Source organism: Natrix helvetica (genome assembly GCF_964273705.1).
Source record: "Natrix helvetica genome assembly, chromosome: 3".
Lineage (NCBI taxonomy): Eukaryota > Metazoa > Chordata > Lepidosauria > Squamata > Natricidae > Natrix > Natrix helvetica.
The window spans coordinates 150,075,042-150,093,832 of NC_138549.1; the positions used below are offsets into that span (position 1 = coordinate 150,075,042).

Genomic DNA, 18,791 nt, shown 5'->3' on the forward strand with positions numbered 1-18,791 from the left:
AATAGTTCAGGGGTGTTAAACTCGGGGCGTCACTTGACATATCGGAACTTTTTTTCCCTTCAGTAAACCGGGCATGGGCATGGCCAGCACGTGACTGCCCCGTAGGCCACGAGTTTGACAGCCCTATAGTAATTAAAAACAGGATATATTTTAAAGCAACACTCCTAATTTGGCAAAGAAAATATAAAACTATTAGGTGAGAAACAGTGTGGTGAGAGAAATACTGGTTTTGTGGTATTTGTTTTAACCAGTATCTATCAGTGGGCTTTAGTTGAAGCTCTTATCCCACTGGGGATTATGGATAATTTTTAAAAGTGTTATTTCCTCATGTGCCAAAGAAAAATTCCTAGGAATGATGTTATTTCCACTATCTCTTTATTAAAAGTAAGCAGTTGTTTGGAGGTGCAATCTCAATGCAGTTTTACAGATGAAAATAAGCCTCTAACTATATTGCTTTATATATCATTTGTGTAATGGAATTGAGTTTATGAATGTTATAATTTAAGAGCTTAGATCCTGGTGTCATAGCCATCTCCTCATCATTTCCTTCTGATTCTAGTTGTTTTTATACATTTAAAGAATTACAAAAAGAATGTTCTATTTATTTTATAATGGGGAGATATTTCTAAGATTTGTGTCTCTTTTTAATCTTTTTAAAATTTAATTTTAATGTAATCATTTGAACTTGATAGACTACGTGTGAGTTTTAATCTCACTTTAGGCACAAAAGCCAGGTGAGTGATTTTGGTCCAGTCACTCTGTCAGCCCAATCCACCTTACAGGGTTACTGTGGGGAAAGTGGGAGGAGAAAGGTATATGAGGAATTAAGTATGTTCATTTCCTTATTTGTAAAAATGTTAAAGGCAGGATATAAATAAAATAGATCAATAGGTGAATATGTTATTAAATTTAAGTTGTAGCATTATGTACACAAGAGATACTCCAAATATAATATGACTTATAAATTCAAGTTTGCATGATAAATAACTGTATTTTGCATTAAATTCTACTTTTTTATGTATTCTTTGCATTCTTCAGGTTTTAAATTGGGCATTTAAAACATAAAATTTCACTCTCCTATTCCAAAAAGAGGTAACTGCTTCATAAATGAAGAACTCTTCAACATCAAGAATTGTAACTTTAAGAGGATTTCTTTGTGTCCTTCCAGAACACGCTAATGTCAGAAGAACAGAGGAACAGAAGAAAAAAACCTTAAGTAAAAGAAGGAAAGGAGCCAAAGAACAGTTTGAAGACCAGAAACTGAAGTGTGAAAAATAATTGCCTGTAATATTAAAAAGTGTTTTTTTAAGAAGAAAAAGACCCCCACATGTTGTGTATGCTTGAATGTGTAAGTACTTTGATTTGTGGTACAACTGCCTTTTCAATCAGTAAGAACTTTAGAAACAGATGGGCTCCCAAATTGTCATTTTTTAAAATCTTTTTTCTACCGCCTCCTCAATGAAATAAAGAGAATAAGACAAAAGGTCTAGCCAACTGCAATTTCTTTTATTATATTGTGATTCTCTAAAGCAAACATTATCAAGCTTATGCTTCAAGTAGTTATAGAAGAGCATTTCCATAGTGTGAAAATGCAAGAAAATTTTGGATGATAAAAAGCAGTTAAAATACACTTTGAAGAATCAGAAAACCTCTGACAAATTATTTACACACTATCAAGACTGCATAGCAATCAAAAACTCTCCATGGTGCTGAAACCAGAAGTCAATGAATGCTTTCCATTCAGCACTTCAATTTAAACTCACAGTACAATCCCCGTGTTTTCACTATGTCAAACAACTCAATGACATTGTTGATTATGGAGTCTTAGTAGAATAAAATAATTTGGATATAGCATTTTGCTACAGCGGCCGTTTATTTTTCAAACTGAAATGAGGCTACTATACAATAAGCATTCTTATCTGGCATATATTAAACAGAAAACAATTCCACATATAAACATTTGCTTTCAATTTTTGTCCTATATTTATAGAAGATGAGATTTCAGTAATATTGGTTCTCAGTTAGGTGTCCTGTTCATTTCTTTCCACAGCTTTAGAAGCCTTACACACACACACACACACACACTCAAATTCCTGCAGTTTATGCCAATCCTGAGAACGGCAGTGACCAAAATGAGAAAGGGAAGGGATGAAGTCAGTCTACAGTTCCATCACTTTGATCAGAACACTGGTAAAATCTTCTAAATTGTCATTATCAACATACTGAAGTCTGGGAAAGAAAAGATTTTAGTGTGACAAGTGTGGCTGCTTTCAGTGGAACACAGTTGCTTCCAAGATAAGGTACAGAGCACTTATTCCAGCAACAGAGCACTTATTCTGATCAAGATTAAAAAAAAACTGTTGTTTATTTGTCCCTTTCTTGAACAGTAATGAGTATTCAGTCAGTTTCTCCTAAATGTTTTGAACTTAAGCCATCTGACTAGGTTGTCTAGATAGAGATGTTTTAAATTGTGACACCATGAATTTATGCAAATTGTTTTTCCATGTCAAAAACCACTTAGAAGCAGTTCAAACACAAGCAATTTAATTGACTAATCACTTTAATATATGCAAGTTTACTCAGGGTTAATATAGAATAAACTTTTGAATGTGCGCTGAACTACACTGAACAGAGATGTGTACAAATTACAACTCATTAGAGTGTGTTTTTGTTGCAGTCATTACTATATAAGCTATACAAGTCACAAAAGTAGCAGTTGCACATTCAAAATGTACTGTATGTTACAGAATGTGATTGTTATGTATTTATAAAACTACTTACCCTTGATTCTGTAACATTGCTCCCAAGAAATTCCTAAGTACCATCTGTTGGTAGTAGTGACTATCCATCATAATGCTATCAGACTGGCGCCTAGTCAAGATTTCATGTTGCTCGTTTCCCAGGCTTTCTTCCCTACAAAACAACCAAAATGATTGCTACAGAGAAACACACTATAGAGGAAGGCACTATAGGCAAGGGCTATTCCTGCTTGACTTAGCAGCCTCATAAATTGGCCTTGAAAAAGTTATTTAATATAATTATTTTTGAAGGCATTTTCTTAAGCTAAAATAAAATTCTTCTAATGCAAATTCTACTAATTGTTTTCCTTCTAGTTTCATAGATGACATTGTAGTCTAACACATCTGAGCACAGTTTGCTATCTTGAGATATTTGGAGTTTTTATCCTGTTAATAGGAAAATCTAATCCTATAGAAATAGTTATAGATAATATTTATTTGGATTATAAAGATGAATATTTTTGTACTGTAGATCAGAGATAGCCCCAGATTTTCCCAAGGATATACGGAGTGAAATGAGAGCTCCAGTTAAGATACTACATAAATTTAAATTTCCTCTAGTGAATAATTAAGCCCCTTTGCAATATAGTACACCTTATAATAACTCTCTTTATTGCTAACTGAGCTATATTTTTGGCCATGTCTGATCAGAAAAATATCTGTTGTGGCTGTAAGACTTTGTCACCACCACTAGGATGACCCTGTCTCTGCATTTGACAGTCAAGTAGGGGCTTAATTGCCACAAAGTTATGGTAAATAATGAATATTCATTACACTTACTTAAATCTTTTCCCAACTATGCCCTGTAATAACTTCCGTGCTGATATCTTTCCTCGGACCTTCCGGTAACTGTCAGTGAATATGGCATCTGCATGACGCTGGAGTCTAAAGAAATAAAAATGCACTGTCATTCTGATGCAGTGCCCACTTGCAAAGGACCATCATACAAACACTTCCTGTTGATGGAAAAGGCAGTTCTATATGCCTCCAAAGCTACACCATCCTAAAGGAAAAGTTCTCTGCATTTCTAATTTCTATCCCTTTTGGACAAGTGCTAAATAAAAATGAGTTCATTGCATTCTTTCTTTTGTATAATTTGTTTTTGGAACTTAAAAATATGGCACACAAATGTGTGCCCTTTTTATATGCTTAAAGAGGTGAAATGGCAAAACAGGATCTTTTCCACAAGAGTATGGTGTCTTGAAATTTCTCCCAAGACAGGCCAAATAGATTTTGCCAAGTTTTAGGCAGGTAATAGAAAGCACATTTTCCAATGTTTTGAATCATGTATTTTGATCTTTTGTGAATTCTTGTATTTCTAATTGCTAAATTTTAAAGGCAGAAAAAAGTATAAACATGTCTCAACATTTTTAACTGACATTCTTAAAAAGAAATTTGACATGATGTAATACCTTAGTGGCTCTCAGTTCCACAACTATAAATACTATTTACTGCATTCTTTCATGGAATCAATCCTCATTTATCTGTTGGAAATTCTGACCACTGGCGTAAACAAGGATACCTAAGTAGATGGATCTTAGCCCTAATTGAGCAGAGCTAAGGTCGTGTTACTTATTTTGACATTAATATACCCACCTTTTGTCAATGGGGCTGAGAAAGTTCTCCACTTGCTCTTCTACCGAAAGATTGTGGCTATGCACAGGACTAATTTCTTGTAGTTGAAAGCTCCCTGCTTTGCCAGAAATGGATATTGGATTATATCTAAAGCAACAAACAACATCAGAATAAGGCAAAATATTTCTCATTCGATGACACATTGAAGTGAGAATTAGACGCTCCTGAAAGGAGGAAGAAAAATATTGCTACGTATCCTCATTTGGGGGCTAATTGAGTGATCTGAGGTCAATCATCTTTTTCAGTCCGCCCAATCCATTGCATAGGATTGTGGATATTGGGATAAAATAAAAGGAAACATCCATTTACATATTGAGATCTGAGAGAAAAGGTTATATCACTAGCTAATATTTCATACATTATAAAGCATGGTAATCTACAGGTCAATAACCTAATACCAATAAGTATAAACTATTTTAATCTGTAAAATCAAATGGACAAACAAGCATTTTAACTTAGTTCCAAAAAAACTTATAGTGTAGCAGATTCCCATTTTACTACAGAAATGGCCCTTCTGTTAGAGATGGACTAGTTTCTTCCAGCAGCAAGGAGTCTACTACCCAAGACGGACTTTTCCAATAGAGAAATGAAACCAATAGGCTCAACCCTACATTTTCAATAGCATAAAATAGAGATTATCAATTACCTGAGTGGTGGATAGAGAGGAGAAGAACGGGAACACATGACAAAGTGGAGGAAAAGGAAAGCAATAGCTCTGTTCAACATCTTAAATGTTTTCTAGGGCAGGCTGCAATATAAATAAGAACTTGGGATTAATAATGGCACTTGAAAATAATCACCACAGGGATAACAATTTTGCGTGTTTTTCAAATCTGTTATAAGTCAACTGAGTTTTCTTTCCTTGGTAATCTAAATTCAATATCCAGTAAAGTCCAATATCTTGTGGGACATTAATACTCTTTCTGTACTTCAGTCAAGCATGTAAGTGGAGAGAAAAGAAAGGATATTGTTTCCTACTGGGGTCTCTTGTTGACAAAAAGTGATCTCCAGAGATTCAAAAAACACAGACAGGATCATTAACAATGTTCTAGTTCACAGAATTATTATTGTGATGGAAGCATTATAAACGCACTTCATTAGCTGAGATGGAATCCAAAGAATATACATTAAGTTCTGTAGCCACTGAGCATCCTTAGCTATATTGTGTTGCTTTTTAAATTATTTTCATTGTTTTTCCAGCGCTTATAACTTCCACCATGTGAGGATCTAGCTGTTTTAGCAACACAGAAAACTGCTATCACACCAGAAATAAAAGGAGGGGGGGATTGAACAATGCTGCGAAGCCTCAAAAATATCCATATGTCTTTTTTTGCTTTTTTAAAGTATATTTTTAGCCAAATACACTTCAAGCCAGATATCTGCTAGTTCAGATATTGGAAGAAAAAGATCATGTCTCAGCAACTCATTGCTTGTAATCCAAAATTCCAGGCAATTTGCCCTAAATTCATGAGTATTTCTGATGTTTTCAATACAGGGATTTGAGGAATGCAGATTAATAAAAATTTTAACAATTTTAACTAAAGCTTGGGTTTTCAGGCTCCTGTGTTTTAACTGCTTAAACTATTCCACTCTTTTCACCATCAATTCTTATTTTATATTAAGATTGTAGAATTATAAATCATTATGTGATCAGTTTAAGAAAACACAGCAGACCTACGGGCCTGGTTAGTACTTGGATGTGACACCATCTGAGAAGTTCGGGGTATTAGTTTGACTGGGGAGCAAAACCTTGTCTCAGAAAAAGGCAACAGCCACGCTAAAAAAGTGCTATCAGGCTCCTGGTTGCCACTATAGACAAACACAGTTCTGCTACAAAAGCGTTTTTATAACTAACAAGAAAATTGCATGGATGCAATTACCAAGAAGGATATTTTTCTGTTTTTTAATTCTTTCACCAGGGATGTAGGCAAGACACGGATATTGAAAAGGTATCCCAGAAGAAAGTCATAGGAAATCTCTTTTGTTTCTTTTTAGCCAAGAAAACTACATAAACACCTTCATAAAGTCACTAGGATTCCCACTAAAGATTTTTTAATGTCTGTTCATTTGTGCAATTCAAGAGATAGGCACAGCTATGTCTGAAGCTTCTCCCCCCACCCTGCCCATTCCACTCCTGCAAGCAGTGTTGAATTTTCAAAAAAGCAGTTAAATGACTTCTATTAGGAGGGAGATTTGATCCAATAATTCTGCAATTTCAGAAAATAAAAAGAGAGGACTTTAAACACTTCCCTTCCTACACAGTATTAACTGATAGCCTAACAAGACTTTATCACTTTTTAGAACCAAAGATGCTACAGTATTATTTCCATTTTGAGAATTTAAAGTAGCAGAAATTGTTAAGACAGCCATGTTTGTCCATGGTGGCAAAAATCACAAGGAGTTTGGAACCTTTTCCAACTAATTGTATTAAAATACATAAGCTTCAGGTCCTTTCATCAGAGGCATAATAATCATCCCACAAAATTAATGAAATGTGTTAGTTGGAAAAGATGCTACCAAATTCCGTAAGCCACAAAGAATACTGTGGTATGAAGAGTGGATAAACAAGAAAATCCTCTTTTGAAATAGAGATCCCAAAAGATAAATCTATCCCAAAAGATAAATCTATCTAGTTGATTGCACTTCTGACATCGTTCTAAGGACTTGCATAATGTAAATGTAGGGAAAATAATAACATGACTGGAAGAAAACACGAGACAAGTCATTAAATCACTGTGTCACTGACCTTATACAATATTTCTGTACTTTTTACAAAGTACTTCTGTAATTCAAAGGTAACCCCGCTGAATCAGTGGGAATTGTATATATTACACCCCATGAAGTGTGCAATATATTAGGATTGCACTATAAATAAATACATGTCATAAGGAATGTAGTCCCAAGTGTACCTTCTATTTTGAGATAAATGGAGATTGCTTTTTTAAAATGTGGCTAGGAGAGGTCTACGATGCTTTGCCTATGTTTGGCAAGTTTTTATGGACAGATGAGCGTATATTCTCTGAAATGTCCATTTCATACTTTGCTTTCTAAATAACACATTTATAACTTCCTTTTCTTTTTGCCCACTGACATTTTCTTCTAGGTAATATAAAAACATAAATATTTACTTATTATCTGGGGACAATTTTTTTAAGAATGGTATCTCTTTCTAACTATATTAAGTAAGTCTAAATTAGATAAGATTGCAGGGAAATATTATTCTAGACTACATTAGATTTATCAGAATCCAATTATTAATATTCATGTTTGTAATTTATTTCCCAGTGTTTACAATTTTTACAAAATTTGGTTGAAGTTAATTTTCAAGTCAGTATACCTAGAATTGAAATCTTAGTCTACAAAATCTACAATTTCATTTTTACACTATGAAACTGGTACTATATCTATGAAGAAATAACAACATTAATTGTATCAACTTACAGTTTCCTTTGGGAATGAACTTTCAAGTCCTTTCTTGTGCTTTTTTCTGTTGTTTGTGATATTTGATGAAATGGAGAGAACTCAGTCCAGCTCATTTGAACTATGTGAGTCTCCTGGTCTTTTATACTTTCGTGTCTTCATCCAACCTGCAAATTCCTGAACGTCAGAGGATCAATTACTTTCCAACCATTCCAATAAGCCGTATTTAGCATCTCTTATCTTACAAAGAGAGTTAGAAACAGGCATCAATGGAGGGGCTGAGGTGTCTGACATGCAAATTATCATCCTCACCACTAGATAGAACAAATAACAACTTGCTACTGGTAAATTTTGCATTTCTGAAAAATACCCATTTTTAACATGAAAGCCAACTATGATGGAAAATTAACCATTACTATCTCTTCCCCCCTTTTTTGTAAAGAGATTGTTTCTATAATATATTGTATTGCTCTAAATCATCAGAATTACTTTCCTTTGCCTTGGTGCTGCGATTATATGAACATGCATTAGTGTTTTGCAAATATCAACAGCATATGAACAAGGAAAAAGCCAATAGGACAGAAACAGATTTTAGAGATTATCCAGTCCAACTTTCTAGAAAAGTGGGCATCTAACCTCTATTTTTAAAAAAACAACTTTCAAGACAGTTTGTTCCTTTATTGAAATACTTCCTACAGTCAACAATTTCTTCATGGCATTTAGCTGCAATCCTGTTTTTATACCATTTTGAACCTATTAATTTTCATCCTGTTTTAAGTAACAGCAGCATCAACAAAAATCTGTATCGGTTGATGCAATGAAAATGTATAATAAAAGCTAAGCTAAATTTAGTTTACTAGTAATATGTATAAAATGAAGTGACAATAGCTATAGTTAAATAATGATTAATAATGATAACAATGCATATAGCTATATTAGTTTGATAATATGAAATTTTATATAAACAACATATGGAGAATATGAGAGGAGGTTTAAAAGCTTTATCTAGAAAATGTTATAAAGATGTATTGCGATTGGGTGATTTTAGGATGATTTAATAGAACATTATCATATAGTCCTATTCTAGATTTTGAATATTATATATAAAAGGATGTAAAAACAATTATAGTCAAGATATAATAATCATGATATACATGAATATATGTGAATTTAAAATATGTGATTTGATATGAAAAGCAGGTGATGACTATGGAAGAGATGCATGGAAATACTGTAACTAACTGACGCACTTTCTACAATTTGTAATGGAAGATGGTTTTTTTTATTTTTATGTTTATCTTTGTTCAAAAATAAATAAAAATTGTTTTTTTAAAAAAATCTGTATCAAAATCTGGCAGTCTTCACATATTTGAACACAACAAATGTCACATTTTACTCATTTCCTCAACTTTCTATTTAATTATTAACCCATAACCATTTTTGCAACCTCCTATATGTTGTCATTTGGGGGCATTTTTCTTAAACAGTGAGTGACATTACTCCACATATATCATAAGGAAGGAATAAGCAAAATTAATTAGTATAATTATTTGGTTTAATTTGGACAGAATTATGTTGATGCATCCTAAAGTTTCATTAGTCTTATAATTGTCAGAGCCGTTGACCCCAAAGTGTGAAAGGCAGTCTCTAGCTTGAGGAACCTCACCTGGACAAAATACCATCTGAAGAGTTTCTTCAGAGACACCTGGAATGTTTCCTCCATATCTTCTTCTATTTTGATTGTGGTTATTTCTGAACTTCCTTCCTCTCATTCTGTAGGTTTTTGGAGCAATATTGGAGGCATATACAGGGAGTCCTTGACTTACAACCTCAGTTGAGCCCAATATTTCTGTGGCTAAGTGAGACATTTGAATTTTGACCAATTTTATGACCTTTCTTGCCACAGTTGTTAAGTGAATCACTGCAATTGTTAAGTTAACAAGGCAGTTTGTTGAGTGAATCTAACTTCCCCATTGAGTTTACTTGTCAGAAAATTGCAAAACATGACATTAGGACACTGCCATTATCACAAATATGAGTCAGTTCGCAAGCATCTGAATTCTGATCACATGACCAGAGGTCATGTGACCAGCTGCAATGGTCATAAGTGTGCAAAACAGTCATAAGTCATTTTTTCCATGCCGTTGTAACTTCAAGAGTGTCACGATGTTAAAAAGTTTGCTAGGCCTGAACTGCCTAAACTGACACTCAAGAGTTAAACTAAGAAAGCTTTATTGCGCAGGTCATAAAACAAAAAAGTTCTTATCTGAAAGTGATTTATTGCGCACGCGTTACACATTCCAAAATTCTTTTCTTCTTTGTTTGGCTGCCAGCTTGGCAGACGTAGCTTTAATTATCAAAATGTAACCAATTAGTTATTTTCTGTTTCATTTACTTTTTATTTTATTATTAAAGTTTGTTTATTAATTAGAATATACTTGTCAAAGACTTTTATTTTATTTTTTAATATCTCAAAAGATATGCGGAAGGGAATCAGCCACGGTCCATTGATCTCAGATTTCCCCAGGGCATTTTTCCCCTGACAACTTGGTATGCAGAGTTTGGTTCGATGATACCAGCTGAGATGGCTACAATTTATGGCTGTATTTTCCCTTCACTCTATCTAAAGATAACCGACTACGCTAATTAGCAATGTCGGAGAAAAACAAAAAAGAAGAAAAATGGAAAGAGCTTCTTCTGACAAGGAGGCTCCCTTGGACACAGAGAAGCAAAAACCTTCAAACGTATTCCAGGAGCAACAAAGTGCCGAGCCAGATGTGGGGGAAGGAGCTACAGGACGCGACATCCACGAAACGAGGTCAGTGGTTCCTCCTTCTAAAATATCTCCAGGAGATTATGAATTTTTGGGGGCCAAGCCAAAACTTCCCACTCTGCCAGAGCCACTCCATTCCCAGAACCTCGCAGATTATCAAACAATTGATGAATGGCCGGCTAAAAAAAAATCCTCCCACGCAGAAAGCAGATTTTATGAAATCTCCCCAGATGATGAGCAAGAAATGCAAAGCTATCTTGATCAAATAGAACGTTTCGAAAAATATGCTAGGGACGCGAGAGTGTGCTTTGAGGAGATAAGGCGAAGTAGGAGAAGCTCCCCCATTCCCAAAATGTCTGAGGACGCCATCTTGTCTTCAAAACAACAGCCTAAGACACACCCCACAGAGTTCATTGGTCAATTAGAACAAAGAGACATGTACACGTCACCGAGGTCACGTGGTCCCTTTGAGTCAACTGAACTTCCTCATACGTATAGAAAGGTGAGGCAGCCAAAAAGTGAAGCTGCACTGCCATCTGCTGGCGGAGAAAAATTATTACAGCAAAAGATGAAGCAGTTGGACCAGATTTTTAGAGATCTGTCTATGAGTTTTACAGAAGCCCAAACTTTGCCCCCACCCCCTGGCGGTGTCGAATCCTCCCTAGATGGAAAAAGGCAAAGCGAAAGGCGAATTCGAGGAAGCCAATTTGATGTTGCCACGCAAAGGCCAATGATGCAACCCCAGCATCCCCTGGTTCAACAACCAGATTTGCAACCAGAGCAACAAATTGTTCCTCAGCAGGTATTCACAGTCACCCCCTTGACTGGTGAGTCCAAATTAAAGGAGTCAGGAGAGAATTATAAAGCCTGGGTCAGTGAAATTGCGCTCTTGCTTCGAAGAGAAGGCACACATTCCATGGTTTTTAATCCTCCCCCTCAGCCCTGGACACCTGCAATGAGAGACCTCGAAAACAGAGCAATCACGACTTTACTCATGTCAATGGAAATTGAGATTCAAGGTATCTTTCCACCTGATGCAACTGCCCAAGAAATATGGGCTATTTTGGAAGATTGCTACAGGCCCGTTTCAATTGAATCCTCATGTTTGCTCATGTCTGAGTTCCATGGTTCGAAGTTGAAACCTGGTGAACGAATTGGTGGACATTTGACCAAACTGAAAAGAATGAGAAGTGAATTGAGACAAAATGGCCATGTAATCGATGATATTCAAATGATTAGCATCATCATTAACTCATTGAATTATGAATGGAAAGATGCTGTTGCAAAGATTAACTACGTGCCTATTGCTCAACGCACAGTTAACCACATTTGCAGACTTTTAGTGGAAGACGAAGCTATCAGGTTAGCTACACCACATCTGCAATGGCCTCCAGCATCAAAGGCTCCAGCCAGATGTCCCTTCCGAGGAAGAGGCTACGCTCCAAGGATGCCAAAATGCTACACCTGCAACTGTGTGGGACATGACACCCGGGATTGTCCCCAACGAGTTCCAGCTCCCGCCACGTACCAGCCCAGAGGAACAGATTACAGAGGCAGAGGTAGAGGCGGAAGACAAGGTCGTCGTGGTCCAAGGCGTGATTCACAAGCTCCACTTGTGACACTGGCCATAACCAACGTTCCACAACATGATCCAAAGTTCGACAGACGTCTTTTGTGGACTTTAGATAGTGGAGCAGCTGTGCACGTTACCCACAGAAGGGAACTTTTCACAGAGATGGGCGAACCAGAGCCCGAGTATCGAGAACTGTATTCCTTCACCAACCACACTTGCAAGGTTATGGGAAAAGGAACTGTTTACATTGAAGAGCTCGATACACACATCCCTGATGTTTATTACATACCTTCAGCAACCAGTAATTTGCTTAGTCAAAGTCACTTGTCTAGAGATTTAAAGTTCCAGGTTCACCACCTCGAAAAAGCAAGTTACTTAGTTAAAGATGGTGATATTGTTGCTGAAACCATGCTGATTGGTGGTGTTTATTACTTAAAACCAAAGCCTAAAGGGCAAGCACAGGCAAGTATGCAAACTCCAAAAAGGCACAACGTAGACCCAGAGAGAGTTGTCCCAGAGAGAGAAAACGTTACTGTGCCAAAGGCTCCTAAAGCCAACAAACAGAGAAAACAAAAACAGATTGCTCAAAGCAAGCCTGAGGGTCCTCATGAAACTGTTAATGTTGAGAATTCACTAACTGGTAAATCTTTGCATTCCAGGTGTATTCACAAGTGGCACAGAAGATTGGGGCATGCCAGTTTCCGTGTTCTTAGAAAGATGCCGGAGTTCGCAAAAGGTTTGGATCTAAAGGGGTGTAAGGTGTTTTTGGATTGTGCCGTTTGCAAAAAGGCTAAATCTAAGGCGGCTCCAATTCCAAAACACGCTACACGCCGGTCAACACGCATTTTTGATTTGGAACACACTGACATAGTGGGTCCTTTCCCACCAACACTTGGTGGCAGAAAGTATTTTTTAACAATTGTAGATAATCATTCTAGATATGGATTTGTATATCCTATGAGAGAGAAATCTGAGACCTTTCAGATCTTTAAAGACTTTGCAGCTTTTGTTTCTACACAATACCAAGTTCGCATCGCCAGAATCCAGAGTGACCGTGGTGCAGAATTCATGTCTCAGCGTTTCCAGGACTGGATGCGTAAGAATGGAATTCTTCATCAGACATCTGCTCCATATACACCGGCTCATAACGGAGTCGTAGAAAGAAGACAAGGGGTTCTACAAACCATGATGCGTTGTCTTCTAGAAGATGCCAATCTCAGTAACGCATACTGGGGTGAAGCAATCAAATATGCAAATTACATTGTCAACCGTACTTGGAGCAGTGTAATCAATCAAACTCCTTTCTACATGCTGTATGGCTACAAGCCTGATCTCAAGAACCTCCACATTTTTGGTTCATATGCTATGGTGAACACTCCTATAACTCAAGGACCAAAGAGACTGAGATTTATGGGTATTGATGATAATTCAAAATGGTTCAAATTCATTGATACTAAACATGTGATTGTCATTTCACAATCTGCTAATTTTGAGGAAGACATTGACTGGTCCAGGATTCATTCCAATGATCCTGAAGTTTATTTTCCTAGAGATGGTGTTCCAGATGCCACGCAGCCTGATAACAATTTGCAGGCAGATATTCCTTCTACCAGTTCTTCACAAACTGATGTTCCGTCTTCGCAAGCCGCGGATGCTGATGCTAGCGACGAATGTGAGGACGAGGATGATGATGATGAAGAAGAAGAAGACTGGTCTGTTGCTCCTAGACGCTCCAAGAGGGCCACAAAAGGAATCCCTCCACAACGTTATTCATGGCAACTGACAAAGTCACCATTACCTTTGATTTGCAACGTTACTCTTCCTCCAGAGACATTCACACAAATCAAACAGCTTCCTGATTCAGAACAAGACAAGTGGTATGATGCAATGCAGGATGAAATGGACAGTTTAAAGAAACTTAATGTATTCACACCTGCAAAACCTCCAGCAAACAAGAAAGTCATTGGCACCCGATGGGTCTACAGAATCAAGAAGAAACCGAATGGTGAGTCTTTATACAAAGCCAGACTTGTAGCTCAGGGTTTCGCTCAACGTTATCCTGAGGACTACACAAACACTTACTCACCAACAGTCAGAACTGAAAGTGTAAAAATTGCCTTAACCACTGCAACTATTCTTGGTTTAGAAGTTTTTCAATTTGATGTGGACACAGCTTATCTACATGCAGACCTAGATGAAGAGATCTACGTGAGAAGCCCTCCAGGATTCCAAAAGCAAGAAGGGGATACCTGGTTCCTGAACAAAAGTCTTTATGGTCTGAAACAGTCAGGTTTAATGTGGTATTTATGTCTTACTGACAAACTAAATTCAATGGGCTTTATTAAGTCCGAAACTGATGAATGCGTGTTCACAAAAAGATCTAACAATGCATATGAGATAATTCTTGTTTATGTTGATGATATTGTTTATATTGGTCCAAATAAGAAAATGAGTGAGATTTTTGCTAAAAGTTTGCAGAGATACTTCACACTAAAATCTTTAGGACACATTAGCACTTATTTAGGTGTTCAAATTGAAAAGACACAGAAGGGGTTTAGTCTTTCACAAGAAGAGAAAATTGACCACATTCTACATCATTGCAACATGAAAGATGCTAGCACAACAAAGACACCCATGCAAACAGATTTTCACAACTTAACACATGAACCAAGTCCTGAGTTCGAGGATCAAACACTTTATCGTTCAGTCATTGGTTCACTATTATATATTAGTAGTTGGACCAGACCTGACATCGCACTTAGTGTTAATCTTTTATCACGACACGTAGGTAAGGCAACACAATTTCATTGGTCATGCATTAAGAAGTTATTGAAATACCTAAAACACACTAAACACATGAAGTTATTGCTAGAACCAACACACGCTGATCAACCAAAGTTGATTTGTTTTTCTGATTCCGACTGGGCGAGCGACAAGAAGTCACGCAAAAGCACTTCTGGTTACATGATGTTCCTAAATGGTTGTCCTGTTTACTGGCAAGTGAGAAAACAGAGTTTTGTTTCATGTTCATCTACTGAAGCTGAATATGCTTGTGTTTCAGATGCTTGTAATTCTCTAACGTGGTTTGATGCTTTGATCACAGATATCTGGACACGTCCGATTCGACCAATCACCGTGATGGAAGATAATATATCTGTGGTTTATATTTCTGAGTCACATTTTACAGGTTCTAGGTCCAGACACATTGACATTCGTTATCAAAACATAAAGCAATTAGTTAAGCAAGGTTTTGTTAAATTGCAATATGTTTCTACACATGATCAGATCGCAGACATGCTTAACAAACCACTTGCCGCAAATCAACACGAATATCTGCGAAAGAAGATGTGCCTTAATTGATGATTTGATGACGTCAGCCCAGACTAGCAAAAGAAGGGGTGTCACGATGTTAAAAAGTTTGCTAGGCCTGAACTGCCTAAACTGACACTCAAGAGTTAAACTAAGAAAGCTTTATTGCGCAGGTCATAAAACAAAAAAGTTCTTATCTGAAAGTGATTTATTGCGCACGCGTTACACATTCCAAAATTCTTTTCTTCTTTGTTTGGCTGCCAGCTTGGCAGACGTAGCTTTAATTATCAAAATGTAACCAATTAGTTATTTTCTGTTTCATTTACTTTTTATTTTATTATTAAAGTTTGTTTATTAATTAGAATATACTTGTCAAAGACTTTTATTTTATTTTTTAATATCTCAAAAGATATGCGGAAGGGAATCAGCCACGGTCCATTGATCTCAGATTTCCCCAGGGCATTTTTCCCCTGACAAAGAGGTCACTAAATGAACAGTTGTAAGTCAAGTACTACATACGTATTGGTTTTTGTTGTCACTGTAGAACATGGTTACCTGAGGAACCACCTGTTGCCCATTGGATCTGATCAATTTGCTCTGACAAGTTCTGTTGATTAAATGATGACATCTGTTTGGACTCCAGAGGTGTAACTTTTCTGTGGTGCCGCCCAACTGGTGTTTTTGAGACTTTGTAGACCTGGCTTTTTGCACTAGCCTTTTACTATGGTAGTTAAAGCCCAATCTGGGTAGTGTCTGTGTGATTCTCATTGTCTGGTTTTTGTTCGTTTGTCTTTATTGTTGTACTGTTTTATTGTTATTTCCTATGTTTTTACTTTGTATACCACCCAGAATTGCTGGGACTGTGATGGTGTACTAATTTAAGAAATAAATTAATTGTCCCTCTAGTCTTCTGTTTTCTGTTTAATATGCACTCAGACAAGCTATCCAAATGGGAACATTTAATAACAAGGATATAGACAAGGCTGTGCAACTCTGTTTAACTAAACCATTAGTGTGACAATTACTGAACCACATTCCTAGACTCTCATGCCTTTCTGAGGTCTTGAATGCACAGAGGATTTTTCTCTTATTAATAAAACACAAATCTGTTACATGTTAAAAGTTAATTTAGGATGGGACAACTTTCATAAAAATCAGTAGCATATCTCATCTTACAAGAGTTGCTTGATATGCTGGAAGTCATGCATAAGAAAAGGAAGAGACCTGTTATTTTGAATACCTGAAGCCATAGATTCAACAAAGATTCTCCCATTCAGCCTTTATCATCTATTCCTTAAAAGTTATGTCTCATGTTTGTCAGATATTGATGAAGAAGTAATCTCTGATCACACAATCTTCTCATTTCTGTAATAAAATAGTCTTGGGTCAAACTTTTTTTACTGATGTGCGTATTATATGCTTCTATTAGTAATGTAAATATCATACAATATGAAATATCTATGTAATGTATTATTTAACAAGTTTTCTGTCACTTTCCAGAGACTTGCCTTTTTACAACCAATATATATGTTTAATGCACCTCATGCTATAATCCTTCTTAAATTCTACAGATATGGTTTGCTCAAGAAATGAGATCAGAGTTAGGCTATGGAATGTAAGTTGTGTTTCCTAAATTACCTTGCTTTTTCAAGAATCATTTTTGTTTTATGGCCATTTTTTTTCTTAAATATTTTCTATATTCTCCATCATAAATGGCCAGCATCTTTTTTTTTATACCAGAGGGTTTCATTTAGCAGAATTTTACATTGTTATTTTGATTATTGTTGTCTAATACAAGTTTTCGTGAAGTCATCAAAACTGTAATTAAGTTAAGCAAGAAAAAAATACCAAAAATACCAAAAATCTTGCAACCTCCTCCACCTACGTATTTAATTATTTAACTGTTTTATATATATATTTTATAATGCATTTTAGTGACTGTACACCGCCCCGAGTCCCTTTCGGGAGAGGGGGCGGTCTATAAATACGAATAATAAATAAATAAATAAATAAAATTAAGAATTAAACTTATGGAGAATAGAGTGGTTATTGCTGTTCAACAGCAGATGTCACTGTTTAATAATTATTTAACCACTCCAGCAGTAACACTTTGTTTAAGCTAAGTTGTAGTAGCTGGGCTGAGTACATCTTTGTATTTTTGGTTGTAGTTATTATTGAAATGATTGTATCATCTACCCAGGATTTTGTATCAGTCACAACATCTCAAGCACACCTGTCAGCAAAATCATGATGATATCAATCTCTAGTTTTTGGTATCCTGTTTTTAACAGATGCTTTGAAGACATTTAAAGATATAATTCATCAAACTCATGTCTGGTCTGATAAAATAAGATTTTTTAAAAATAGGAATTCCTTAACATCCCATAAAAGTATCTATTGCAACTTAGTCACTTGATAGTCAAAGCTACAAAATGCCTTGGGTCATGCATATGTATTTATGTTTCTATTTATAGCTTTTTAACCTCATGGATAAATCTTGGAACTTTGTGATGTCTAGATATAACGCAATATTTGAGTAAACATAAAAAAATGTCATTCTTGACTGATTCCACTATTTGCCTAAATATGTCTAAGTCTGCCCCATGTAGAATTCCAGAAAAGCAATCATTCTACTTCCAAATCTCATCAAAAGGACTTTAATGTGCCATTGTTCAATATTGATAGTTTCCTGATTGCTTATTTGTACCCTATGACTATCATTAAGTGTTATACCTTATGATTCTGGATGAATGTATCTTGTTTTTTTATGTACTGAGAGCATAGGCACCAAAGACAAATTGTTTATTGTGTCCAATCACACTTGGCCAATAAAGAATTCTATTCTATTCTATTCTATTTTTCTGTGATAATTCTGAAAGGGGACAGAGTGCAGAATAAGGAAAGCAGGATAACCCTCCGTCTTATTTGCAAGCTCTTGCTTCTCTAGTGTTTCCTGCAGATTTTTTTTGTAACCAAATCTGTCAATTTCTCTGTTATTAAGGAATAACAGAGAATCATTGCCCAGAGTTCTAGCTTGGTAGCCCTCCATCTATTCTAGACTTGCACTCTCTTCTTCGCCGTTTCGTTTCGTAGGATCTGAGTTCCCTGCTTCAACCCAAAACAAGCCTTAAGGTCAAACAAGCAAAGAGGAAGGCTATCCCTAGGGCGGCTAGTTCCACAGCTCCAGCTGTTCCTCCCCCACAACCCGTCCGTGAGTGTAGGAGTCCCAAAGAGCCCCGTTTCGTAATATTTGGCTCGGTTCTTCCCCTTAACCCAGATTCCT

The 18,791-nt window shown here is 36.2% G+C and overlaps 2 protein-coding genes across 8 annotated transcripts in view; one reads left to right on the forward strand and one right to left on the reverse strand.

Moving 5' to 3' along the window:
• The window catches only part of RPN2 (ribophorin II), a 33,697-nt gene extending 32,391 nt beyond the window's left edge, over positions 1-1,306 (forward strand). For 2 of the 3 annotated variants that reach the window (XM_081947595.1, XM_081947596.1), the window contains one exon: positions 1,169-1,306. Coding sequence is in view for 2 of the 3 variants with exons in the window: in XM_081947596.1 (XP_081803722.1) it covers positions 1,169-1,178 (10 nt within the window). In the remaining variant the exon portion in view is untranslated. Of the gene's footprint in view, positions 1-1,038 lie in introns of all 3 variants that reach the window. The other variant, XM_081947597.1, reaches the window with a different exon arrangement.
• A 141-nt stretch (positions 1,307-1,447) lies between these two features.
• Positions 1,448-16,990, reverse strand: GHRH (growth hormone releasing hormone). 5 transcript variants are annotated; one of them, XM_081947602.1, is made up of 7 exons: positions 16,749-16,990; positions 7,875-8,020; positions 5,080-5,181; positions 4,395-4,520; positions 3,579-3,683; positions 2,782-2,913; positions 1,448-2,229 (listed from the first exon to the last, which is right to left on the reverse strand). In XM_081947602.1, exons 3-7 carry the CDS (start codon positions 5,157-5,159, stop codon positions 2,160-2,162), a joined length of 513 nt encoding a protein of 170 aa, XP_081803728.1. In that variant the 5' UTR covers positions 5,160-5,181; positions 7,875-8,020; positions 16,749-16,990; the 3' UTR covers positions 1,448-2,159. The 5 variants fall into 5 exon arrangements, with proteins under 5 accessions (XP_081803728.1, XP_081803727.1, XP_081803726.1 ...); XM_081947601.1 differs by having other exon boundaries at positions 7,875-8,030; XM_081947600.1 differs by having other exon boundaries at positions 7,875-8,093; positions 16,749-16,797.
• Between the last annotated feature and the right edge of the window lie 1,801 nt (positions 16,991-18,791).

Bases quoted from the DNA above. Each gene is read 5' to 3' on its own strand.
- GHRH (XM_081947602.1), bottom strand. From the start codon at position 5,159: ATGTTGAACAGAGCTATTGCTTTCCTTTTCCTCCACTTTGTCATGTGT. The intron at 4,521-5,079 runs GTAATTGATAAT...TTGTTGCTTTAG, and splicing joins CCTCTCTATCCACCACTCAG to ATATAATCCAATATCCATTT. The intron at 3,684-4,394 runs GTGGGTATATTA...TTATTTCTTTAG, and splicing joins CTCAGCCCCATTGACAAAAG to ACTCCAGCGTCATGCAGATG.